The 22,177-nt window shown below is 38.1% G+C and overlaps 1 protein-coding gene across 1 annotated transcript in view; it reads right to left on the bottom strand.

Moving 5' to 3' along the window:
* Positions 1–22,177, bottom strand: part of LTBP1 (latent transforming growth factor beta binding protein 1) — a 197,372-nt gene that overhangs the window by 49,148 nt on the left and 126,047 nt on the right. Inside the window, exons 11-19 of the mRNA XM_026081275.1 lie at positions 20,581–20,603; positions 19,268–19,367; positions 18,580–18,678; positions 12,873–12,998; positions 11,580–11,705; positions 10,736–10,858; positions 7,159–7,278; positions 3,910–4,032; positions 1,679–1,801 (exon numbers count right to left, since the gene is read on the bottom strand). Of these exons, the coding sequence (XP_025937060.1) occupies positions 1,679–1,801; positions 3,910–4,032; positions 7,159–7,278; positions 10,736–10,858; positions 11,580–11,705; positions 12,873–12,998; positions 18,580–18,678; positions 19,268–19,367; positions 20,581–20,603 (963 nt within the window). The remainder of the gene's footprint in view (positions 1–1,678; positions 1,802–3,909; positions 4,033–7,158; positions 7,279–10,735; positions 10,859–11,579; positions 11,706–12,872; positions 12,999–18,579; positions 18,679–19,267; positions 19,368–20,580; positions 20,604–22,177) is intronic.

The following is a 22,177-nucleotide window of genomic DNA, read 5'->3' as shown; positions in this document are numbered from 1 at the left end:
GCACAGGCTGCTTGAAAAGATATTTGGAGTCTTATTCCCTGAAGCTTCTTAAGAGTAGGTTAGATGAATATCTGTGAGGAATAAAACCATATGGTCCATTCTGTCTTTGTGAGGCAGGATGGACCAGCGATCTCTCCCACCACATTTTCCTTCGATTCTTGCCACAGTGTTATCACCACTCATGAAGATCTTGGTGCCTGGTGAGAGCACACAAGTTTCGAGTGCTGGTATCATCAGCCTACATTTCTTAAAGCTGGTGCAAGTCATGCTGGTATTCACCAGAAACTCTGACAAGATCTTGTTAAGTTCTTCTAAGATCAGATTCTCCAAACAGCTCTGTACTGAAGAGTATCAGCCTGCTGAGAAGATTGTAAGATTTTCTTGTACCTTGCTGGTGAGAATTTCAAGACATGCTGTCACTCTTTAAATGTGGACAATCCAGCATCATCAGCACTGAAGAAGTCTGGTCTGATATCACAGGTTTGTCTTGAGAAGACAGCACTGGGCTGGCTCAGGGGAACTGCTCCTCTGCCTGGATCACTTGAAAAGGAGGATTCCTGACACATCACTGTGGGCGAGATGGTGATAACTGCCTCCTAGAGTGCTGTGTGGAGAATAACCTAACAGCAGAACACTGTTAGGTACAACAGCAGTAAGGAGCTGCCTCTTTTTGATTGTATCAGTAGTCACAGGGAGCACACTAGAGACTGGAAAGTTTATTTGTGCTAATACCACGTGTGCCAAGAGCTTAAATGAAAGAGATTTTTCCCTAGGGTGGGAGATAAGGAAGCAACTGAGGTAGAATCTGTTCCGGAGCTTGCTGGTGAGTGGTCTCACATGCTGAGGGTGATCATGAATAGTGCAGCAAAAGTGACTCCAACTGAAGTAGTATATCCAGATGGTATAGCCAGCAACGTGAACTTAAAAGGCTCCAAGACATGGGACAGAGGAGAGGGAGTATCCTTGGAATAATTCATTAGAAAATATCTATTTGCCAATTACCAGACACTAAGTTTTCCTACCGGAGAAGTCATAGAATGCATTGTTTTCTATAACATAGTACTTCTCCCTACGTTTGCTATACATCTTCCACCTCTAATTTTTGTTTTAACAAGTTCACTATGTAGACTGCCTTCTGAGACAGTGGAAGCTGTGAGCTCCAGTAGATCCCTCTGAAGCTCATCTTAGACTACGTTATTTTCTCCTGCCAATGCACATTTGGGATTGTGGTGGCTGGCTACAGACTGGAGCTGGCTACCAGCTGGAGAAGTTGTCACTTAAGCAGACCCCCATGCCAACAGTGCACGCTGGCAGAAACTTTTGTAATTCAGAAACAAACACAGATCTCTGTGTCAGAATTTGAACAACAAGATTTGAAAAGACTTAATTGTTCTTGGTAAGGATGCTCAATTGCTCTCCCACTCTTACTGTAAGAAACATAGATGCTGATTTCCTGTATGTGTAAGGATGACAGGGGCTGTTTCTGAGAATCCATTAAACATGTGGCTGTGTAGGCAGAGCCTTTTAAATGGTTGACAGTAAAGTACTGAGGAAAAAAGAGGAGCAATATATCTTTCTGCCTCATCCTCAAAAGAATTGGTGCCTAAGGCTGAAATACTTAAGATCTTACTGAAAAAAAAAAAAAAAATTAATCAGTACCTTAAGTCCACAACCTTACCTTCACAATGATCTCCAGTAGATGATAACACATAACCTTGGCTACAAATACATCTGAAAGATCCTTCTGTGTTCCTGCAGCGTCCATTCAAACAGAGCGATTGGTACTGACATTCATCTATATCTGTAGCAGAAGAGACAGTGACAGCATAATACATCTGAAAATACCAATTGCTAAGCAAATGGTGCAAGAACCAACTCTGAACAAAACAGCAAAGTTGAGTGTCAAAATAAAGTTCCCCTTCTCTTGGTCTGATTTATTAACAAATGCAGGCAGTCGACATAATGCAGGAAAACAGATGAAATGGCAGACTGGACATTTTCCACAAGCTGACTGCTTTCAGCATTCTCTCCTTYGGTGTCAATATATCCCTCAGTGCACACGCAGGTACRCACACATGCATGCGCACACACTGCTTGAGAGCTTCCTTTGTCTTTCTCATATCTGGCAAAGGTAACAAGCCAGCTGCTCCAGTGAGTCAGCAAAAMCCACAAAATACTTTCCAGCAGGATCACCACCTTTTAACAGGGTGGGGTTCTCAGATGCACACTGCCAGGCTGTTGCACTTTTAAGCTGTACATTAAGGCTCCTTTTAATACTTGCCTTTGTAACAGTATTAAGCCTCTAAGTATGGGGAAATGTCTCTCCACTTCCACAACAACTATTTAGCCCTCAACACTTCAGTTCTCACAACCTGGGGTCAGCCTGGGTTAACAGATGGATCTGAACAGCAAACTTAAATTTTCCTATGAAAATCCCAAAATGCAGAAGGGGAGCAACACTTTGAATTCAGAACACAGTATATGTCCTGTCTGAGCTGTCTGAGCTAGGAAGCCTGTTCCCCTCCCTTATTTATAAAACTAACATACTGCAATTAAATTGGTATGGAAGGTTCTCGGTCACTTCTAGAATTTAGGCAAGGCTGAATGTCTTTCTAAAAATGTACTCTAATTCAAACAGCAGGAAGTTACTCAATGAGGTTTTTCAGGTCTGTGTTATGGCTATGTAGTCTGACCTCTTGAGTAATGGTCCCTTGTGACCACAGAGGTTTTAAATTTAAGGATCACTAAAGTCTTTGGGGCTGTATGAAATATCTAAGCATGTATCTGGTTTTGTGGAGACAGGGCTGTCCTTCAGAAGAGTGCACTTTAAGAAAGACCATCTGCACATGCCAGCTGAGCTTGGCAAGGGCTCTTTTCCATGAAAGGCTCCGAGGAAGCAGTCAAACTTTGTCTACATACTTTCCCCAAGACCAGGCTGCTATGTGTCCTGGGCAGCACATTTAACTCACTCAAGACACTTAACTTACACTCATGTTTTGTTTCAAATTTCCTGACAAATTTAAATGAATGGTCATTTAGTTTTATTGTATTATTCTAGCACTCAGAAGTCTGACTGTGTTTGGTGCTGTACCCAAACACTTACAGAAGAAAAAAGGAAAAAAAAAAAAAGCTTAGAAGAAACTCCTTCAGGTTTCTGTGTGCTTCCACAGCTTTCATCCTTGTGAAAGGGTTTCAAGGAGTCCCTAATGCATGCTGTTCAAGAAACAGAGGGATATTCATACCTCCTGTATGCCCTCTAGACTTCTCTGTTCTGACTTCAGACCTAATTTTGCTCCACTGGGACTGCCCTGGTGGGAATTTTAGATGTGGAAGAAAGGCAGGATCTGACATACTGGAGGTTCAGGTACTGTTCTTAGAATTATGGCACCAGTCTCTCTCTCTCTACTAAATGTACTACTTGAAATGCAGCAATAYGAATGCAGGTATCAGCTCTGTATTCAACAGACACTCCTGGGTTCCAAGCTGAGTGTAGCCTGGCTTTTTTGATTCCCTGCCCCACATTAAGGAGAAAAAAAAAAAGAAAGAAAGAAAAGCAAATAAGCAAATGCCAGCTAAAAGTTTATGGCAGAGAAAACCAAGGTCCCCAAACCTCTAAAACAATATAAGTGTCAAGCATTTTGCAGGAATGTCAATTCAGTAATATAAATATTACTGCATGTTCTTGATTAGCTTTATGACCTCAGATGTTTTATAACAAATCACAAAGCACACAGTGTGGCCAAGGAAGCCATAACATGGAAATCTTTGTTCTTACATTTTGGTTTACTTAGTTATTTAGCTTTAGTGTTGTAATTCTGTTGTTTCTCTATTAAGAGATATACAGCTAGATGAAAATATTATCTAATAGGTATGTGCAACACTATCAATTTTAGTCATATTCCTTCATACCTTCACATTGATCCTCTGCTGCAGAGAGTTTGAAACCTTGGCCACAAGTACATCTGAAAGACCCCTCAATGTTTTCACAATGTCCATTGGTACAGAGATTGCCATACTGACATTCATCTACATCTGTGAATACAAAGAAAGCATAAATATATAAGGAAGTATTCTTCCTCACACAGCCATCTTTCAATTGGGCTTGTGAATTTATTTAAATTCTGCAATAAGCATGATTATAAGGAGCTTCTCCATATGTATTGAGCTTGTCAATTCTGGGGCAATTCTGATTTTAATTAAAAGGATTTAAACTTGGGCTGGCCTGTGCTCAAACACTCTACTCATGGCCCATGTGACTAAACCAATGTTCTCACCCCAGTACTGCAGGGACTCTAGTTTATGCTAATAAATATATATATTTTTTAATAGCAGTTGCACTATGAACCAACCACATTCACATCATCCTTACCTGAATAAGATTATGTTAACAATAATTTTCCCACAATGGCTTAAATCAGTGCAGTTTTAGCGTAGACAAGAGGTCAGCAAGTGCTGGCACATTCATTCTTGCATTACACACTTTTACTCTTAGAAAGGATAAATGACTGTGTGATAAAAGCACTAGCAGCTGTGAGTACTTTGTAAACATTATCCTACTCCTTCTGCTATTGCAAGGAATAGTCTAGGAAGTCTGCTGCAGACACAATTCATGTTGGCAGGGCTGTGTTAGAAGTTGTTCTCTCTGAAACCATGTTTAAAAAATTTGCTCTGGTCAGAGTCTCCCAACCTTCACTACTCATTGCCTCCACTTGTTTGCCTGGAGTTTAGGCACACACGTGAGGGAATGGAGTTAGTACAGAACTCAGCTGCTGTTTCTGCTGCTGAGTTTTTGCTGGATGTAAAGCTAGGTTGATCACTGGACAGCGCAGGGGTTAGAGGAGTTCTCCAGTGCATAACTAAAGACTGTATACAAAACACCTGCAACATGTGAGACATTTGTAGATGACATTTTACAAAGGAACTTAAAGGAGTTAGGCACTAAAGGACTTAGCTAACCCCTGGGGAATTTCAAGGGTGTTTCTGCACTTCATGTAGGTCTCCTGTAAGGCTAGCCTATATAGGCAACAAGAAACTCCAACAAATTAACCTTTATAGCAGAAGTTTCAGAAGTAAGATAACTCTTGCTCCAGTGACAAGCCAACTTTTATTTACAGGGGGATTTGAAATAAATTTTTCTTCCATATGCTATGCATAGATGTCTACTTTCACCATTCTCTGAAGAGAAGACTATTGAACTGGATGGACCACTCACTAAAGTTAACATGAGAATTGCAATATTACTACTAAAGAAACATTTTCAAGAATTCCTCCTGAATGCAATTTGTATAAAACAAAACAAAACAAAAAAGCAAGCAGATAAATAAGTAACAGCTTCTGTTACAAACCAAGCCAGAATTAATTCAGTGTTCTAAAATAATCAACGTTGTCTTTTTCCTAGGGGTGTTCAAAAAATAAAAGGCTCATGTTCAAATTTAATTTACTTTGGGGATGTCGTTAATAGCAAGCAGGTGTCCCTGTTTGTATGGAAAATGCTGTATTTTTTAGCTTCAGTGATGCAGAAAAAATTTAAACCTCATTTGCTTTTATATGCCAGAAATTATACTACTCTCAATTATCCTATCTTTTGCCACCACAAAGCACACAAAATCTGTCAACATAAAAGAGTAAAATTGTTGATGATTTGAAGTACTTGAGTCATTTAGGCAGCTCTAGCRTAGGGAAAGCTGGAAAGACATTAAAAGTCTTTAATTCATCATCATAACTGCTATTAGCTATTGTGAATATCTACTGCAATATTTTCCTCAGATTAACTTATCATTCATGACTCCTTATAGGCTCCTGTACAATCTGATGGTCAAAGCCCATCTATCCCCAGACACAACTGAAATCACCATTATTATCCATATTTCAGATTATTTATAGTTCTTCTTTCTTCTCTTGAGCCTGTATATCTTACCGCTGTACGTATGATGCCTTGTTACATTCTGGCTAGGAACACAAATGGCATCCTCCAAACACATTACAGCGTGGAGCCACAGCCCTAGTGCTATGGCAGTCCAGTAGATAACACTGCTGCTATCCTGCTGCATGAGTAATTTCTCAGTTCCCTACTGTTTCAGAATGCTTTCACTGAATAAATCACATACACTTTGCTCTTAATGTATGTGATATTCTCAGTGCTTGAATCTAAGAATCTGTTAAAAGAAAGAGCCTAATTCAGCAGTGAAGCACATAAACTTCCAACTGAGTAACAAACTTGCTTCTTATATACTTGATGAACTAGTCAGTAATATTATTTTTGGTTTTCAGATGGGACTAAAGGTTCAAGAGACTTGCCCATAGAGCCAGCAAAAAAGCCAGGAAGAGAACCTAAGTCTTCTGAGACGAAGTCCACAGCTGTAACTGATCCTATTGAAGCTCTTTATAGCAGGGCTAGAAGTACATGGATCAGCTCTGCTGACCTCTGTATTACTTTCGAAATCTACCTGGGTCCCTAGCAGCGTACACAGTAAGTCAAATGACAAGACCAAATGATGCATCTATGACATGCTGATACCTTGCTACAGGCAGATATTCAGACAGTAATTATCCACTACAGTATGTCTTCATTAGCAAGTAGGGTGGTTGAAAAAGAGAGAACTTGTACAGGAAAACTGGTGCTGAGGCCCTGACAGTCACAACATACAACTTTTCAGAAGGTTCACTGCTCCATGAAACGAATGCATATTTGTGGCTGAAGCACAGTATGCCCATCTTCCAGTGTTATTTCAGTCAAAACAAATCCAGTTCAAAGGCTCTTAGATGGCTTCATGAATTGAACCAGACTGCAGCAATTGGGGCTGATAAGAAGATAAGCTTTAGAAGTACACTGCCAATCTGAACTAAAACGATAACATAAACGCTCCCTAGGTAGCTTATTATAAACCTATGTTACATTTAGGTAACATGGTTACTCCCTAAACTCCCAGCTATCAAAAGTAGACTGCGTGGGCATACACACACAAAGAGCAGACAGGAAGGTTCACAACAGACAGGATATCCTTCACAACTGAAGCTGAATTTAATTTTCTAGTAGTGCCCCAAGAAGTGGCACTCAAAGCTGCAAAAGACTTTTATTTCTTCTTGCATAATGCATTCATTTGCTCTTTGCTATCTATCTCAATTAGTCAACACTGCCTTGAAGTGTACTGAACGTACCATGGCACTGTCCATTCCAGCCTCTGAATCCCACTCTGCAAGGAATGCACTGGTAAGAGCCAGGAGCATTAATGCACTGAGCTTCTGGACAAGTTGTTGGGGCCAGACATTCATCAATATCTGTAAAAGAGAAAATAAAACGTAGGTCAGAATCATAAAAGAACACTGAACAGTAAGCTAATCTGATTATTCTGACTGTGCTTATGTCTTACTAATACACTTAAAAAGTTGTGAACTTTCAGTCAGAGGCCCACCAAGGTCCAAATTAGTATAAATTTGTACCAGTGAAGGGGTATCTCCTTGAGAAATAAATTAGATCATGGTTCGTGCAACTGAATCTGAATTTTCTGCTACACTTCGACTCCTTGGCAGGCCCTCCACAAGATACAACAGATCAGACTTCTGGCTTAGATGGGCATGAATACCTTTGCTTATGTCACCCCTTTTACTGTACTGAAGTGTCCTGAGGTACCTCCTATAGCCACTCTCAGGAGACTCTGGAAGTACATTGCAATAAAAAATAAATTGTAGCTCTGGATTTTCAAAGCAAATAAGAATTTGCTGTGAATTCTCCTGTGTCCTACAGTTAGGCAGCATGTATGTAGTATAGGGACTATGAATTTAACTGTGTGAATGGTAAGCAAATAAATTGTTTACAGGGGATAAGGAGTTAATTGTGTCTGAAGGAAGGCACAGGCAGCACCCACAGCTCCGTGAGGCTTTGGAGAGGATTCTGGCAATGTTTAGGGTGATATACAGACCGCTGCATGAGGAGACAACCTAGTTTATGCATGACAAAGTAACAGATGTCCTGAAAAACTCAGGGATCTCATAAGTTCTGAGTATCCACCAATAACTTCTTATTCTGCACTGAAGAAACCCGCAAGACATGCTATACATGCAATCTATACAACACTGCATACCAAAAATGACATTCAAAGACAAGTTGAATTCAAGTGATCAATAATTAGTTGATGCTAGAATTAAAATTGCATGGGCAGCCTCAATCAAGCCTGCTTCCACTCTTGAGTACTCATATTATGATACGGTCTTTAATTACACAATAATTATAAACCTTCTCACCAGATCCTTGCTTCATGCAGTGCACAGAATTATTAAAATCCTCACAGTCCCAGCTACCTCTAACTCCAGATTCCAGTTCTCAGTTAAGCTCCTTTCCCTTTCCTGTCCCATGCTTAGCTTTTGTGTCTTCTGCAGTTAAGGACTACTTTATCCTCCAGCACACGCAACATCAGGGAGACGATTTACTCATAGTTTTGGGAACAAGCTCACGCCTCTGTAATTGTGAACCGGTTAATGGTCGAGCCTTCAGAAAATTTAACATCCCAGCTCCAAGCTAGTCTCTACTGGATGTAGGCAAATCACAATTTTTCGCAAGATCACAAATGTCCAACTGAAGGTACTTTCTCATAAGAACAGCAACAGGCCACCCCAGCCTCTAAGCTGCACATATGCTTCCCCCAAAACCTGTTCTCAGAACTGCCTGGACTGTGTCTGCCCTCAAAACACCCAAATTGGGTATTTAGTACAGAAATTTTCAGCCAAAATAAAGGCTAAAATGTTGCAAAGCTTAAAGATGTCACAAGAAGATTTTACAGGAACCTTTAATTGTATGCAGTGATGGTCAACTGTGCCAGTAACAGTGTTCTCTGTAAATGATGAACTTGGCAAGAAGAGCATGTATGTACTCTACTTCTCTGGGGCCAGGTCTGTGACTTTGGTGTGTGTGTATGTGGCTTGAAGGCAGAACTACAGTGGGGTGGGAAGTGCAAGTGAACTGTGTGTTGTGTGCAGCTTGGCCAATTCTTGCTGTTGTTTCTGAAGCAGGGGGAGGTGGAGGGGAGTTATTYGTGGAATCTGGAATCTGTCAGAACGGTGACTGTAGTGCGTAGGTGTAATGACATGCTGAAATGATTCCCTGAATGTGTCATTTCCTTGGTTTGATGGATTAGTGTAGGAGGGTTTTTTTTCCCCTTAAGCAACCTTAAATAGCTTTCAACAGAGATTTTGGTTTTGAGAACTACATATTAAGTTAAATGATAGAAGACTATCACCACACTACTTAAAATATAGGCTAATAAGAAATTTGATGCACTGTGATATTCTGATTTCTAGCCTATTTTAGTCAGGTGGATTCCTTACTGATAGACAAGATTTGGAGGAAGCAATTGTAAGAGTAGAGCAGGTGAAACATTTATACATAAATAGGAAAAAAAATTGCCCAAATAGACAGAGGAATTTTCTAGCAAAGCTCAGAACAGCAAAAATATCCACAGCAGCTTTAGGTTATTTGCTAGGCAACCTGACATGTTAGCAATTTTATTCTGTCCTAAGTAACTTAGTAACTTAACTTAGTAACTAGAGCATGAATAAAATTATATTTAAAATGAAATAGCTGACCGTGGATTTTAGTTCCCAATTTCACAACTGTTGTTGAAATTAAGAAAAAAACAACGAAAAAGGCAAAAATATCACACTGAAAAGTAATGTGAAGTTTTGAAGGTCAGATGTCCTAGGATGTCCTGTGACATGAAATATCTGCTGGCTATATATTTCCAAATTAAGACAAACAAGAAAAACTTATCATTTGCTACCTGTTATTAACATAGGAGAAAAGAGAAACAACGAATCTTTTTGGAAGCAGAAACTTTGTCAGTGGACAGCGAGAGAGGGACTGACAATAACTTTAGCAGATTCTGTGGTGAGTGCTGTTCAAATATCTGTCCTGAGATGAAGTGGTATGAGCCATTTTGGGTTGTGTTTGTAGTGGGGGAATTCCTTTGCAGTTTCTTAAATCTAAATAATAGGAATTGAATTGCAGATCCAGACATCAAATAACTGAAAGTGTTTGGGAGTATTCAGAAGGGTTTCTTGTTTATGACTACCCTGTGAGAATTCTCCCTTTGCAGCTCAAGCCTCAGGTCTGAGCCTCCCTTGAACAGCAAGCACTGTTAATCATTCCAAGCAGCAGTAACATTTGGCACTGTTTTTGCCATATGAATAAATGGTAACTTCGCTTCATTGTCCAGGACGCACTGTAGATAAAACAAGCAATACCCTTTTGAATATTATGACATTTTCAGCTGCTGTGCAAGAGAAAGTTAAATGATCTGAAGGCAAATTAAATGAACAAAGTAGCTGTGAGAGATATCTGGCAAAAAGATTAAGCTAGAGAAATTACCCATGGAAACAAGCACAGAGTGGGATGGGGAGGAGGGAACTCTGAACACAAATAGATATAAAACTACTGTGCCAAGACATTTTGTCTGAAAACAAATAGCAAATGGAGATTAAAATGAATTAAATGAGTGTATTAGGTAGAAAAATATTAAGCTAAGCATGAAAAAAATCTATTTTGAGGATGAATTATTTTAATATTTCCAACTAATAGTCAGATTTATTCAAAATATAAAGTAGTACATTTAAAGTTTTCTGTTGAGATCAGAAACAGCAGTCAATAACAATACAGTCAACGTGAACAAACAGCTCCTCCTATTACAGTTGTTTGGCTTGGCAAATGTTACTGTATTGCTACTGGTGAAGAGTCCAAACCTACCTTTGCATTCACCTCTTCTGTTCATTTGGTATCCACTGTCACAATATTCACATCTGTATGAGCCAACAGTGTTTATACAGAAGCCTTCCCCACAAGTATGAGGTCTTGAACATTCATCAAAATCTGGGGAGATGGAGAAAATACAAGAAACTTAACTTCATCATGAAATTACCAAATGTTTGCATCTCCCCTAAACTCTGCTTTAATTAAACAGAAACAAGAAAATAAAATACGCTTGGATTTGCAAGCTGTTTGCAAGCTACAGCCCTGCAGCCGTTCCTAGTGAGCAGTTCCATCTTGACTCACTGCTTGTAAAATCAGACAGAATGAAATCTAGAAACAACCTGGCTGCAGGAAGAAGAGCAGTGAGCAGCCATGTGGTTGCAAACACAGAGCATCTCGCTGAGTGCATGTCATGCCCAGGGCAGTGCTAACTTTATGAAGATCACAGCCCTTTCAGGCCATCTCTATGGCTCTAGGAAGTCCATGGCTGCTTGCAGCTATATTTAAACCTATGGCCTGTCATGGTTGCTAATGATTGAAAGAGAATATTCAGTATTTGTTTTGTCCATCTCAGAAGGTGCTTTTGCTAACCGGTAGTTTTCCTAAACAAATATGATACTGAATAAATTCTTATTTTTCAACAACTGACAGTTTTGTACACCAGTAGAAGCCACTCAAATACTGTCCTCTCCACAATACCTAGTGAGAAACAGTTAAAACACTTTCAGGCATCAGTCCAGTACCAATAACACTAACAAAAAAAATGAAAAGGGGACTTCAGTGAGTTTTGGATAAGTTTCTTGATTCATCTTTATTTTTTATAAAGACGACCAGTAATTACCAACGCAGTCAGTTCCATCTTCACTGGCCATAAATCCAGCTTGGCAAATACATAGGAAACTTCCTTCGGTATTTTCACAGCGTCCAAGGGAACAGAGATGGGGCATCTGATTACACTCATTAATATCTATAAAAGAAATAAAAATATAAGACTATAGAATAACATATTTAGTTGTAATTCTTTTTGTGCACTCTATCTCAGGCTTTTGAAAAGACTGATCTTGTAACTATTTTAACTATTTGAAAGGGTATGTGCTTTCCTCTCTGTGACCTACATGAAAAGATGCATTAAATAGTTTTGACTGAATAAAAACCCCACACTTATTGGCTTAGAGTATATGAATATTGCACTAGCCTGAAGAATGTGACCTGATTACTGTTCAAATCACTACCCTGAGGGCAAACTGAGCATAATCTGCAAGCATAAAACATTAATACAATTTGAATGAAATAGAAGGATTTTAAGTTACCATTTGGCTGTGTGTATGTGTGTAAATTATCTTTTAATACTGTAATTCCACCACGTAATAGCACAGGTATCATTGTGAAGCTACTTTTGGTAGCATGAAAAGTTGATAATACATAATTTGAAAACATCATATAATAAACTCTTCATGATCCAAGTTACAGAGGAACTGGCATCATCTGAATAAAGGAAAGGTACTGATACAGTTGCTTCCAGATCTGAAATGGCTCATGCAAAGCCAGTCTGGGCTCTGTCTCACACTCTTCAGAGATCTCTGTTCCAGAACTTATTAGCTTTGAAGGAGATGAAGACCTTGCTTCCCAAATCTCCTCATGTGCTTCTGGGATGTTTACAATTTGCTTTCTCTTTTTCAGCAGAAGCTTGGAAGGAAAGACCTAACAAAATGACAGATTTAGTTCAGCTGCAGAGCAGGTAGCTAGGATGGGGCAAATGTCTGAGAAATAAGCACTGCTTTGGTTGTTCTTTCTCCAAACAGAAGGTCTGTTTCTGAGGATTTTAGATACCTGATGTAGAGCAGAGAAGAAATGATCTGTCTAACAACTTTTTTGTCTCATCTCATAATGGGAAAGTCTTTCATTCAACTTTAACTAAATTTATGTTCAGTTCAGAGTGGCTGAAAAGCTATCAGAGACCTAATTTGCAAATTCTGACATAGAAAAACTATTTTTCTGTGTAGCTGGGAAGCACCCATTAGAGAAAGCAACTCCCAGCTGCTCTGTTGCACACAACTGTTGGCAAGATCAGACTCTACATCTCAAGCATTTCAAAGCAGAATTATTTCAGATTTTTGAAAGTGTCCATTCATACCAGAGCATTTTGTCTGCTGATCGTTAAGTTTGTATCCCTCGTAGCAGATGCAAGTGTATCCTACAGGCAAATTAACGCAATGTCCTGCTCCACAGATATCAGGATTAACTGTACACTCGTTGATTTCTAAGCAAACAAACAAAAAAATGCTTAACATTAAACTCTACCACATAGTTCAGTAAGTGTACAATATTCTGTAATCCAAATGGGAAGACCGGGCCTAAAAGCAACTGTAAATCAAGTTGGCAAGTCCAGAGTTTCATAAGGGGAACTTATCTGGAAGATCTAGAAAAACATCTCACATTTCCCTAGTGATATATTCTCAGGTACTATCCAAGATCTGGGCACATAAAAAAATGAAGTAAAATGAAAATAGCATAAAACCAAAAATTTATACAATTTAATCTTCTCAGACAAGGTTAAGAAAATAACTCTGGAGGATTTCTGATTATTCTTACAGAATATGCATTTGTTAATGGTTTTGACGTATTTTGTAGGAAAAGGAGATTCAGATCTGGGCAGTATTGGGTGCTAAACCTTCACAGTAGTTTCAGGAATTCTCAAATGAAATGTGTTACTGCACAAAACATTAATGACTATGATTAGCTGCAATTTAAATTAAGGTTATATAGCAATATGAAATGGTAAATTTTTGAAAGAAACTGTTATGATTTCTAAAGAAGAATTATTAATCCAGACTACTTAGAAATAGGCTAAAACAAAATTGAACTAACTCTGACAGTGCAGAATTAAGGCACTCAGAAACACCTTAGCTCTATCTGTACTCAGTGTTTTTATCCTACTTTGTTTTTTGTCCTGCAAATCTTACCTCACTTGTTCTTTGCTATCTCCTAAATGTTTGAACATTTGGAACTGTATCTGAACAACAGATTGTTTTATTTAAGAACTATAACAAGTAACCTAATTAACTTCCTTTGCAGCACACAGCAATTTCTAGTTTCACTCTTTTCTCCTGAGAAAGCAAAAGAAGAGCAGAACATGGAAACTGCAATTTTTTTCCTACCTGACGTAGGGTACACAGAGGTGTAACTTCCTTTCCCTGCACTGAGGCAGGGAGCTAGCTGGCAGAAGGGGAACAGCCAGGGCACAGCTGACTTCCAAATTCTGGACTGACATTTACCATTAATAGAGCTTTCTAATGAGATCGACAAACTAATTATAAGTAATTGAAGGAGGCAGCTGAATGCTTACAGAAGGACAGCATACTTTCTCTGCTCTTTCAGTAGATTCAAGAGGATTTAGTTGGCGACAGAATCATACCTCAAATAGCAGGGTGATCTACACCCTGTGCAAGTTGCATGCAACTCAAAAATCCACACACTGGCCGTGTCCGCATGAAGGAAAGCCATCTTTTAAGAGTTAAACTTTTACTCCAGCATGTGCAATTTCACTATGTAAATGCAAATCAGGGAACCTCTTGGTAGGCCTAGACATCTCTACTACAGACAATAATGTATACTGAAGTATTTACTTGTATATTCCAATCACTTCAAAGCTTCTGTTAATTCTAAGAGATTAGCCAATTTGACATTGCAATGGTCTTGTGTATACATACACACAACATAGACCTTTTGTTTTCAAATTTATAGCAAAATTTTAAGCAAAAAAAAAAAAAGTAAAATTTTGATACATTTGAGACACATCAACTATCACTTTGACAACTTTCCGCTATGAAGAGAACATTACTTATGTTTCTGTTATTTTCGCTACTTGACACATGGATGTGGAAAGGCAACATTTAATATGCCAAGTAGGAAGAAGCACACTAATCCAAAGAACATTTCAAAATAACAGCAGATGAGTAACTCCCCATCCGCTTTTTGTAGAGCATCCTGATCAGTCTATCTCCCACAAAGCCTATATCTGTCAAAGACTGTGATAATGTATACTTTTTAATGAATACTTGGGTAAACTGTCTAAAGTTTGGACATGTGGCTCAGAATCCTAAAATTGAAGACTTGTCATGCTAACAAAGAAAAGTTCTTTATGAAAACACACAGCTATTTTATTGTGGGGAGTATGAGCTAAATAAAGGGGGGGAAAAAAAATCCTAAAATCTTCATCTTATCAATCCCCTATCCCATTTTTAAACCTAAAAACCTTCTGCCTTACTAAGTTCTTAGTTAAAACTGTTTTTCACCACCTTTCCTAGTGTAGTATTCATAGTATTGACTATCCAAAAGTAAGCCTTTGAAAGCATAGCTAACATATACTATATATACAACATGTTCTATATGAAGGGTGAAAAGGATGAAGAACAGAACACCTTCGAAACCCTTCTGGAAAGGGTTGATCATCAAAATTTTTTAAGAAAGGTTTTATCTATGAATGATCTAGTTTCTTGATAAGGACATTGAATTTGTACATATGAGCTATTAAGATAGCCCACTAAGTAGTTTGGTTTTGGAGAAGAACAATAAAAATGCAAATGAAGAGTTACTATGCAACCTATTTGATGAACCATCCTTTTGTCTTACCTTATTCATTCCTTCCTGCATTTTCCAAATATACGTTATACACCCATATGTCAAGCAAAAAGACAAACTGAAATTCCAACCTGTGACTTAAGCTTAAAAATTCTTTTAAGACAATAAGGAAGCTACAAAATCAAAAAAATAGCTCATCAAAATATATACACAAGAGAGGAAATGGAGCACAAAAGAGTACTAATGGAAACTGAAATGTAGTTCAAAAGGAATATAAGACTGAAGTCCTGAAGTAAAAAACAAAACTCAGCATTGAACTGAAACTCTAAAACACAGGCTTGTGGCAGGCACCAAAGAAAGCGTGTCACCAGTCATGGACTTGACCTCATCTGAAGGAGGTGGGCCAAAAAGAGCTAGAAAAGCAACTCTAACTCATCTCAAATATAATCTACTTGCCATGTATGAAATGCTCACTGTAAACAGGAGTCTTTCACTTCTTAGGAGACAACTTGGGGGTGAAGACAAAGCCAGTTATCTATTCAGAAGCCTTGAAAATGACCCGAGTGCTTGACACAGAAAAGCACCAGGCACCCTCCCAAAGAGCTATGTGCTAGGTTCACTCTTTGATAACTGCAGAGATAAAAGGTGCACCCTCAAACTTTGAACTGACCTCAAAGAGCTGAAGCACAAAATTCAGAAGGAACATTTCCTCTCGCCCACAAGGTATGAAATACTGACATGGCAGAAGCCAATTTCTTCAGCAAATTAGATGCATCACAGGGATCTGGCAGTATCCCACAGACAAATAAAGCTCCATGACTTGTGCTTTCAGTACATCATTTTGCAGATATTGCTTGCCTTTTGGAATACGTTCAAACATAGAAGTACTTCACAAGACAGTCTAGATAGTGAAACGCACATGCAAGTAAACGCATATGCTAGTGTCATGCTAGTTGGGAACAACTGTCCTCGTGGTTGTACAGCAGAGTGTACCAGACACTGCAAGAAGAAAAATTACAGTATTCCCCACAACCCTCTGTGGATAGGGCCAACTGACAATTTCAAGCAACTGAAATCAGTTGTTTACAATGCAAGCACATTACAAGGAGAGGAATATTCAATGATTCTAATATTCAGATAACACTGAATGTGCAGAGACACAAAGATAAAAGAGGAATGTGGAGACTGTGAGGCATGCTGGACTACATCAGCAAGCTCTCACCCAATTTTGAAGTTCAAACTTATCTAAGGAAACAACTACACAAGGGCTAAAACTGGGCACGAATGTCAATGTATGAAACAAAGTTCACAAGTCTGGAATACACAGAGATATCAAGACCAGTACTACAATTTATCTGACCAATTGGAAGGGATCATTTTTTCAACACGCTGCAAAATAAGGGAAAGGTACTGTGACAGGTATTGATACAAAAACATGGAACAGTCTTTAATGTACAGCACAAGAATTGGGATAGCAGTAAAGAAAACTATACACAAAATGAAAAAGAGATTACTGAAGTATGAAAGTATATGATATGATACTTTGAGTAACTTAGAATCTCACCTACAACTTTGCTGGCATTCTCTAAAGAATGCATAAGAAATGGATGAGAAAATTTCTACAGACATATAAGCTGTAAATCATCTGTGAAGAAATCAGCTCCCATGAATGTCAGATGTAAAATTTCTGGAATTTCCACAGACTTCCTATAAGTTGATTTCTTAAAAAAAAAATCCCCCCTCCATGTCCTGTCTCACTGTTGTTTAAATACTAAAATGCAATGAACCTTTGGAGTACAGCTTTAGCTGCACTGGTAAGACAGAAAAATTCAAAGGAAAGCTCTCATATAGCCTGCATGTGTAGAAGAAATGAATATAGAGAGAACACCGTGGACAAAGTAAAAGGAGCAGAAATGGGCTGAAAGAAAAGAGAGCATTTACATCCCACAGCCTGCTTCCTTCTGTCTCAGTTCTAGTGGAGTTACATTGGAAACAATCCCCTTTCTTTTCAAGGAAAGAGGGCCTTTGTCATTCATTTTACTCAGGAGAGTTTCTGCTTCAGATACCTAAAACAGTGATTGTTTCTAACAGCTGCTTACTTGGTCAAGGGACAAAATGAGGATAATAATGTGAATATTCAGTTCACCTATAATCCTGCTGTCACAGCTAGAAAGGACTTTTACTATTGTTACTTAGAAGGCAGACAGACTGTGGGTGAAATTCATCATCCACCACTACATCTTGCATCTGGCAGAATTTCTCTGTCTTGCTGTCTCTGTTTTGATTTTGAATATGAGTTTTATTTAGCCCACAACCCTTGATTTAGTAGCCCACAGCATCAGGTGATATTGCTTCTTTATCAGTGTCTTTAGATGACTCACACCTTCATTGTCAGCTAATGTTTATCAGATTATCTACCTTCAGAGGTCTCTTGGTTATCTTGAATGAGAAAAACACATGTGCAGGCTCCCTCCAACCCATTCCTCTCTCCGACTTTCACATTTTCAATTTCTGCCACCCCGGACAACATTACAGTGAACTTCGTCACTCCTCAGCCAGTGTTTCTTCCAGCTGGTTGCTGTTGACTCGTTTTGTGATTTTGCACAGCCTGCATCAGGGTACCCTCCTGTCTTGTCACTGTCTGCACCTCTCCCTTCCAACAGGCTGGCTAGTCTGAATTACCATCCTCAGTCTGGAGCACAGACATTGCATCCACCACAGTGAACTGCACCTGTTCTGTTTGATCCTGTTCTCTTCATTGACTGTTCTACCTTAATTTACTTCATTTTCTGAATTGTGGTAGTGCTTAGGAACTCCAGCTATAATTTAAAGCCCCTTTGTGCTAGACCACAGCAAAGTAGAGTTGTGCATCCCTTTAGATTGTTAGAAGAGTTGTGCCTGCATTTTTATCTTTGTAATTCAAGTGAGTGCAAATATGAACATTTACTGTTGGACTTCAGTTGCAGATCAGGTAATCTGTGGAGGAATTATTAATTTTTGCATCTAATGTTTCTTCATGGGCATAAAAGTGGCAGTTKTATGCTAGGAAGGTCCAGCCCTGGATCTGCTGATAGCACACTCATTTCTGTGTTTTTCTGTATTCTTTCTTTGTATCTCTCCACAGAGTATTCCTTTCTGTTCTACAGCTAAATTCTCTCTATTTGCTATTCTAATACTAAAGTAGAGTGGAACAAGTTATAATGTCAGGAACTCACAGTCATATGTTAATTTATTTTAATTCTAAAAAGGAAGTACAATACCTGTAACTTGAGTAGGTGCAATTACTTGACTTGCACTCGAAGTAGAGACTTCAGGAGCAATTTCAACAGGCAGAGGAGGAGATGTTTTCTCAATCACTACTGTGTGACATGGAATGGAAATCAATCACATCCCAAAAAAACCCCCACAGCATTCACATGTCATACTGAACTAGCCAGACACTATGGAGCTTTTCATTAGTTTATTCTGCTTAGATCTGAAGTAGAAAAAACAGTATAAGTGGGTTTTCGATTGTTCCACCTCTTGTGAAAAAAACTGAGGTGCTAAAGAAAGCAAGCATAATGGTCAAACTTTTGCAGCTGAAGTTAGGCATAAAGAAAGCACCTAAGTAAAGCTTTATCTTGAAACAGGGACAAGGCCTCAACTTYGCTGACATTAAAATTTTCATGTACATACTCCAGATTTTTTTTAATGGTATCACCTTTGTCTACAATATCTATCTTGCCTCCTAACATGTCTCCCAACTAATACCAATCTCTTGATTGTCCCACTTCTGCTTCCATTTTTTTTTTCTCTCCTCTTCTCCTCTTTTTGTATTCTGCTTATGGAAAAACTGCTTGTTAAGCTGCGATTAATTTTTCATTAATCTCTGTTACAACTGCTATTTTCCAGTTCTTTGAAGGGTTGTAAGCACTGTATCTTACTAAAAGAAAAGTCAAAACAAGCTACCTGGAAACTGCGGATGCAGGTTAATTGTTGAAATCCCAGGAGAAAGCTGAGGCTGACCAGGCTCTAGGATTTGCTTTTCTTGGTCAAACGAAACTAATTCCTAAAAAAATGATTAAAAATTTACATTCCGAGAATAAATCTTTTAATTCAGCTGTTGTAACAACCCATAAACCCCTGGCTTGAGAAACTGCTGATGTTATCCCATGCCTGTTTTTTATAGGACATCATTAATTATCACCAATTTAAGCATGAAAGAGCATAGGATACTGTTTTTACACAATGGCACACAATTTAACATTGATTTTATTTTAAGGAGACATATCATGTAGCTTCTACCTTTATCCTTGGCTTTACTACTCCTTAGTTCTATCTTCTACTCTATAATTACTTAGAAACAGTATTTAATTGCTGGTCAGCATCACACAAACAGTATACAGTCACATATGTCTCCAAGTCTTTGACCACTGTGAAAGGTTCCCTCTTAGCTATTGCATCAAACATCTTATTTTCCATGAAAGACTTAGATGCTTGTAAGTCTTTAGGAAAATGAAGCGAAGCACAGCTGCAGTTATTCCTAACCAATCCCATTATCTTCAGYGGAGATAACCTAGAACCTCCAAAAGGGGGATCTTGAGGCAGATAAGCACCTGCTCTTCTCTACTGAATAAACAGCAATCCTAAAAAGCTTATTCATCTAATTTAGGCATATTATAATATAAGAGTGTTAAGCAAGTGGGAAAAATACACCTCAAAGTCTCATACCATTTCTCTATAATTCATTTTCTCTAGCTGTCAGCATCAGTGGCACTCTTTCAGACTGTCTGCAGTTTTCAATATTCTACTTAAAATACAGGCTCCAGAACCRCATATACAGTACCTGACTCACTACCAATGCCCTGAAGAGAGGTAAAAGTCATCTCCTTGCTTTACCTCACTATCTGCCTGTTTTTATGGCTAATAACAACAAGATCTTTTTGCCTCTAGATTTGCACTGTAAGTCCACAGTGAGTTGCTTGCTCCTCATGAAACCTAAATCCTTTTTGTAGCCTCCATATCACATCTGTGCATGTGGTCAGCATTCTAGTATTTAGATATATCACGTTGACTCAGAGAATCAGAGCTCATGTCCCGAGCAACTATTTCTTCCTGCTGGTAAAGGTCTTTGGAAAAATTAATCAGAAAGAACACATATAAAAACTGGCCCTTTAAGGCTGAAAGACAAGAAACTCAAAATGTGATTACTACATAGTTCCAGGAGCACATTTCTCTGAAGTATCAGCATACGCAAAGGATAACATGCTTTCAAGTTTTACCTGATCAGGGGCTGCTGTTGCCACTAAAAACAGAAAGAAAAAAATTAATCAGTCTTCACATAACGTTTACTTACACATTCTATTTCAAACTATGATCATATTTTAAAGTAGTTTTTGCCATCACAGAAAAACTTCACGCTATCATCTCATCCTAAAACACCATAAATTTGAAGTAGTGTTCCTGAGCAAATGTAAAAATTAATCTGAAACCAGAATAAGATTCTATGCACCAACCAATCCTCACAAATATTTCTTTAGTTTTCAGCTTCTTCTTAGATTTCCAAATTGTTTCCTTAGAAATTGCCAGAACATCCGAGAAACTCACTGGTTATTAACTCACTTAACAGGCTGACTTAAACTTCTAAATTCTTTCCACAGTATATCAATCTCTATTAATATTTTAAAGATAAATTAATATTGTAATGGAATAAAGCTAACTATCAAGAAATTTGAGTGCAATAATTCAATTTAAAGGATCAACTTTTGAAAACTGTCTTTTTTAAAGCAACTGAAAGTGATTTTTTTCCACCCAAAATGGCTTTTCTCTAGGAAGGAAGGGAGAGAGTAATTGGTAGAAATTTCATATAAGTTTATTTTCCATTACTGTTTGCATTTTTAAAATTTGTCTTTTACTCATGAAAACCTATATGCCTCTGTAAAAATAAAATAAAATTCAGGAATAATTTTCTTTTCCACATTTTCCCCAGGAAATTAAAATATATATATATATATACATTCGCTCTTCTAGCTCTAGTTTCTTCAGCATTAGCAAGGAGACTGATTAGCGGACCTAAAAGATCTTTTGATAAAATCTCAAAAATTTGAAATGCAAACGTATCCAAAAGTAGAGTATAAAATTCAAACATGCATATGTGCCATCACTAACTTACGGTAAGCATATATATATATTTTTTAAAAGGTCATTTTTTCATTTTTGAAACTAATACTTCTGTTTTCTTCAGATTCTCTGTGTTCAAAGTTTAACCAGAATTTGACAATCTTTCTAATTACTGAATTAGTATTTTAGTAAACTATATACCACTTTTTTCTGCTTTGTAACCTAGAAAAGCTGATATARTGGCTGCCAGGGTTGATGCAAGATTTTACAGTTCAGTACAGTCTTCTAAATATATTTAAATTGCTTATTTTCTTTCCAGATTCAGTTTAGCTCCATTTGTGTTTTGGAAGCAAAACTAGAGCATTGATTATAACAGGAGATGAAACCATGTCACACAATTTTGCAGGTCAATTGACTGAAAATCTTTCTAATAATGGCCTGACATATAGTTGCATAACTGCTATTTGGGAATAACATACTATGCACTTAATATCATCAGAAGGTTCTTCAGCAATATATTTTTGCTTGACTACAGTCAGTTCATGCCAGGCTTGCTGGCAATGTATTTATGATAGTRCTGCTTTCTGCATGCCTTTGTTTCTGCAATTTTATTAAGCACAGGACATTTTCAGCTGCTGAATGTTCTTCGAGGAGCTTGCAGAAAACCGTACAAAGTCTGAGAAAACTATCTTAGAGAAACCAACTGATCATTAAAAAGCCTGGCAGAGAGGTGCTGATACAACATGACCAGGCTGGGGG

The sequence above is a fragment of the Apteryx rowi genome, unplaced genomic scaffold (genome assembly GCF_003343035.1).
Source record: "Apteryx rowi isolate R43461 unplaced genomic scaffold, aptRow1 scaffold_54, whole genome shotgun sequence".
NCBI classification, from domain to species: domain Eukaryota; kingdom Metazoa; phylum Chordata; class Aves; order Apterygiformes; family Apterygidae; genus Apteryx; species Apteryx rowi.
The sequence above is the reverse complement of the archived record's forward strand: the minus strand, read 5'-3'. Positions and strand labels throughout refer to the sequence as shown.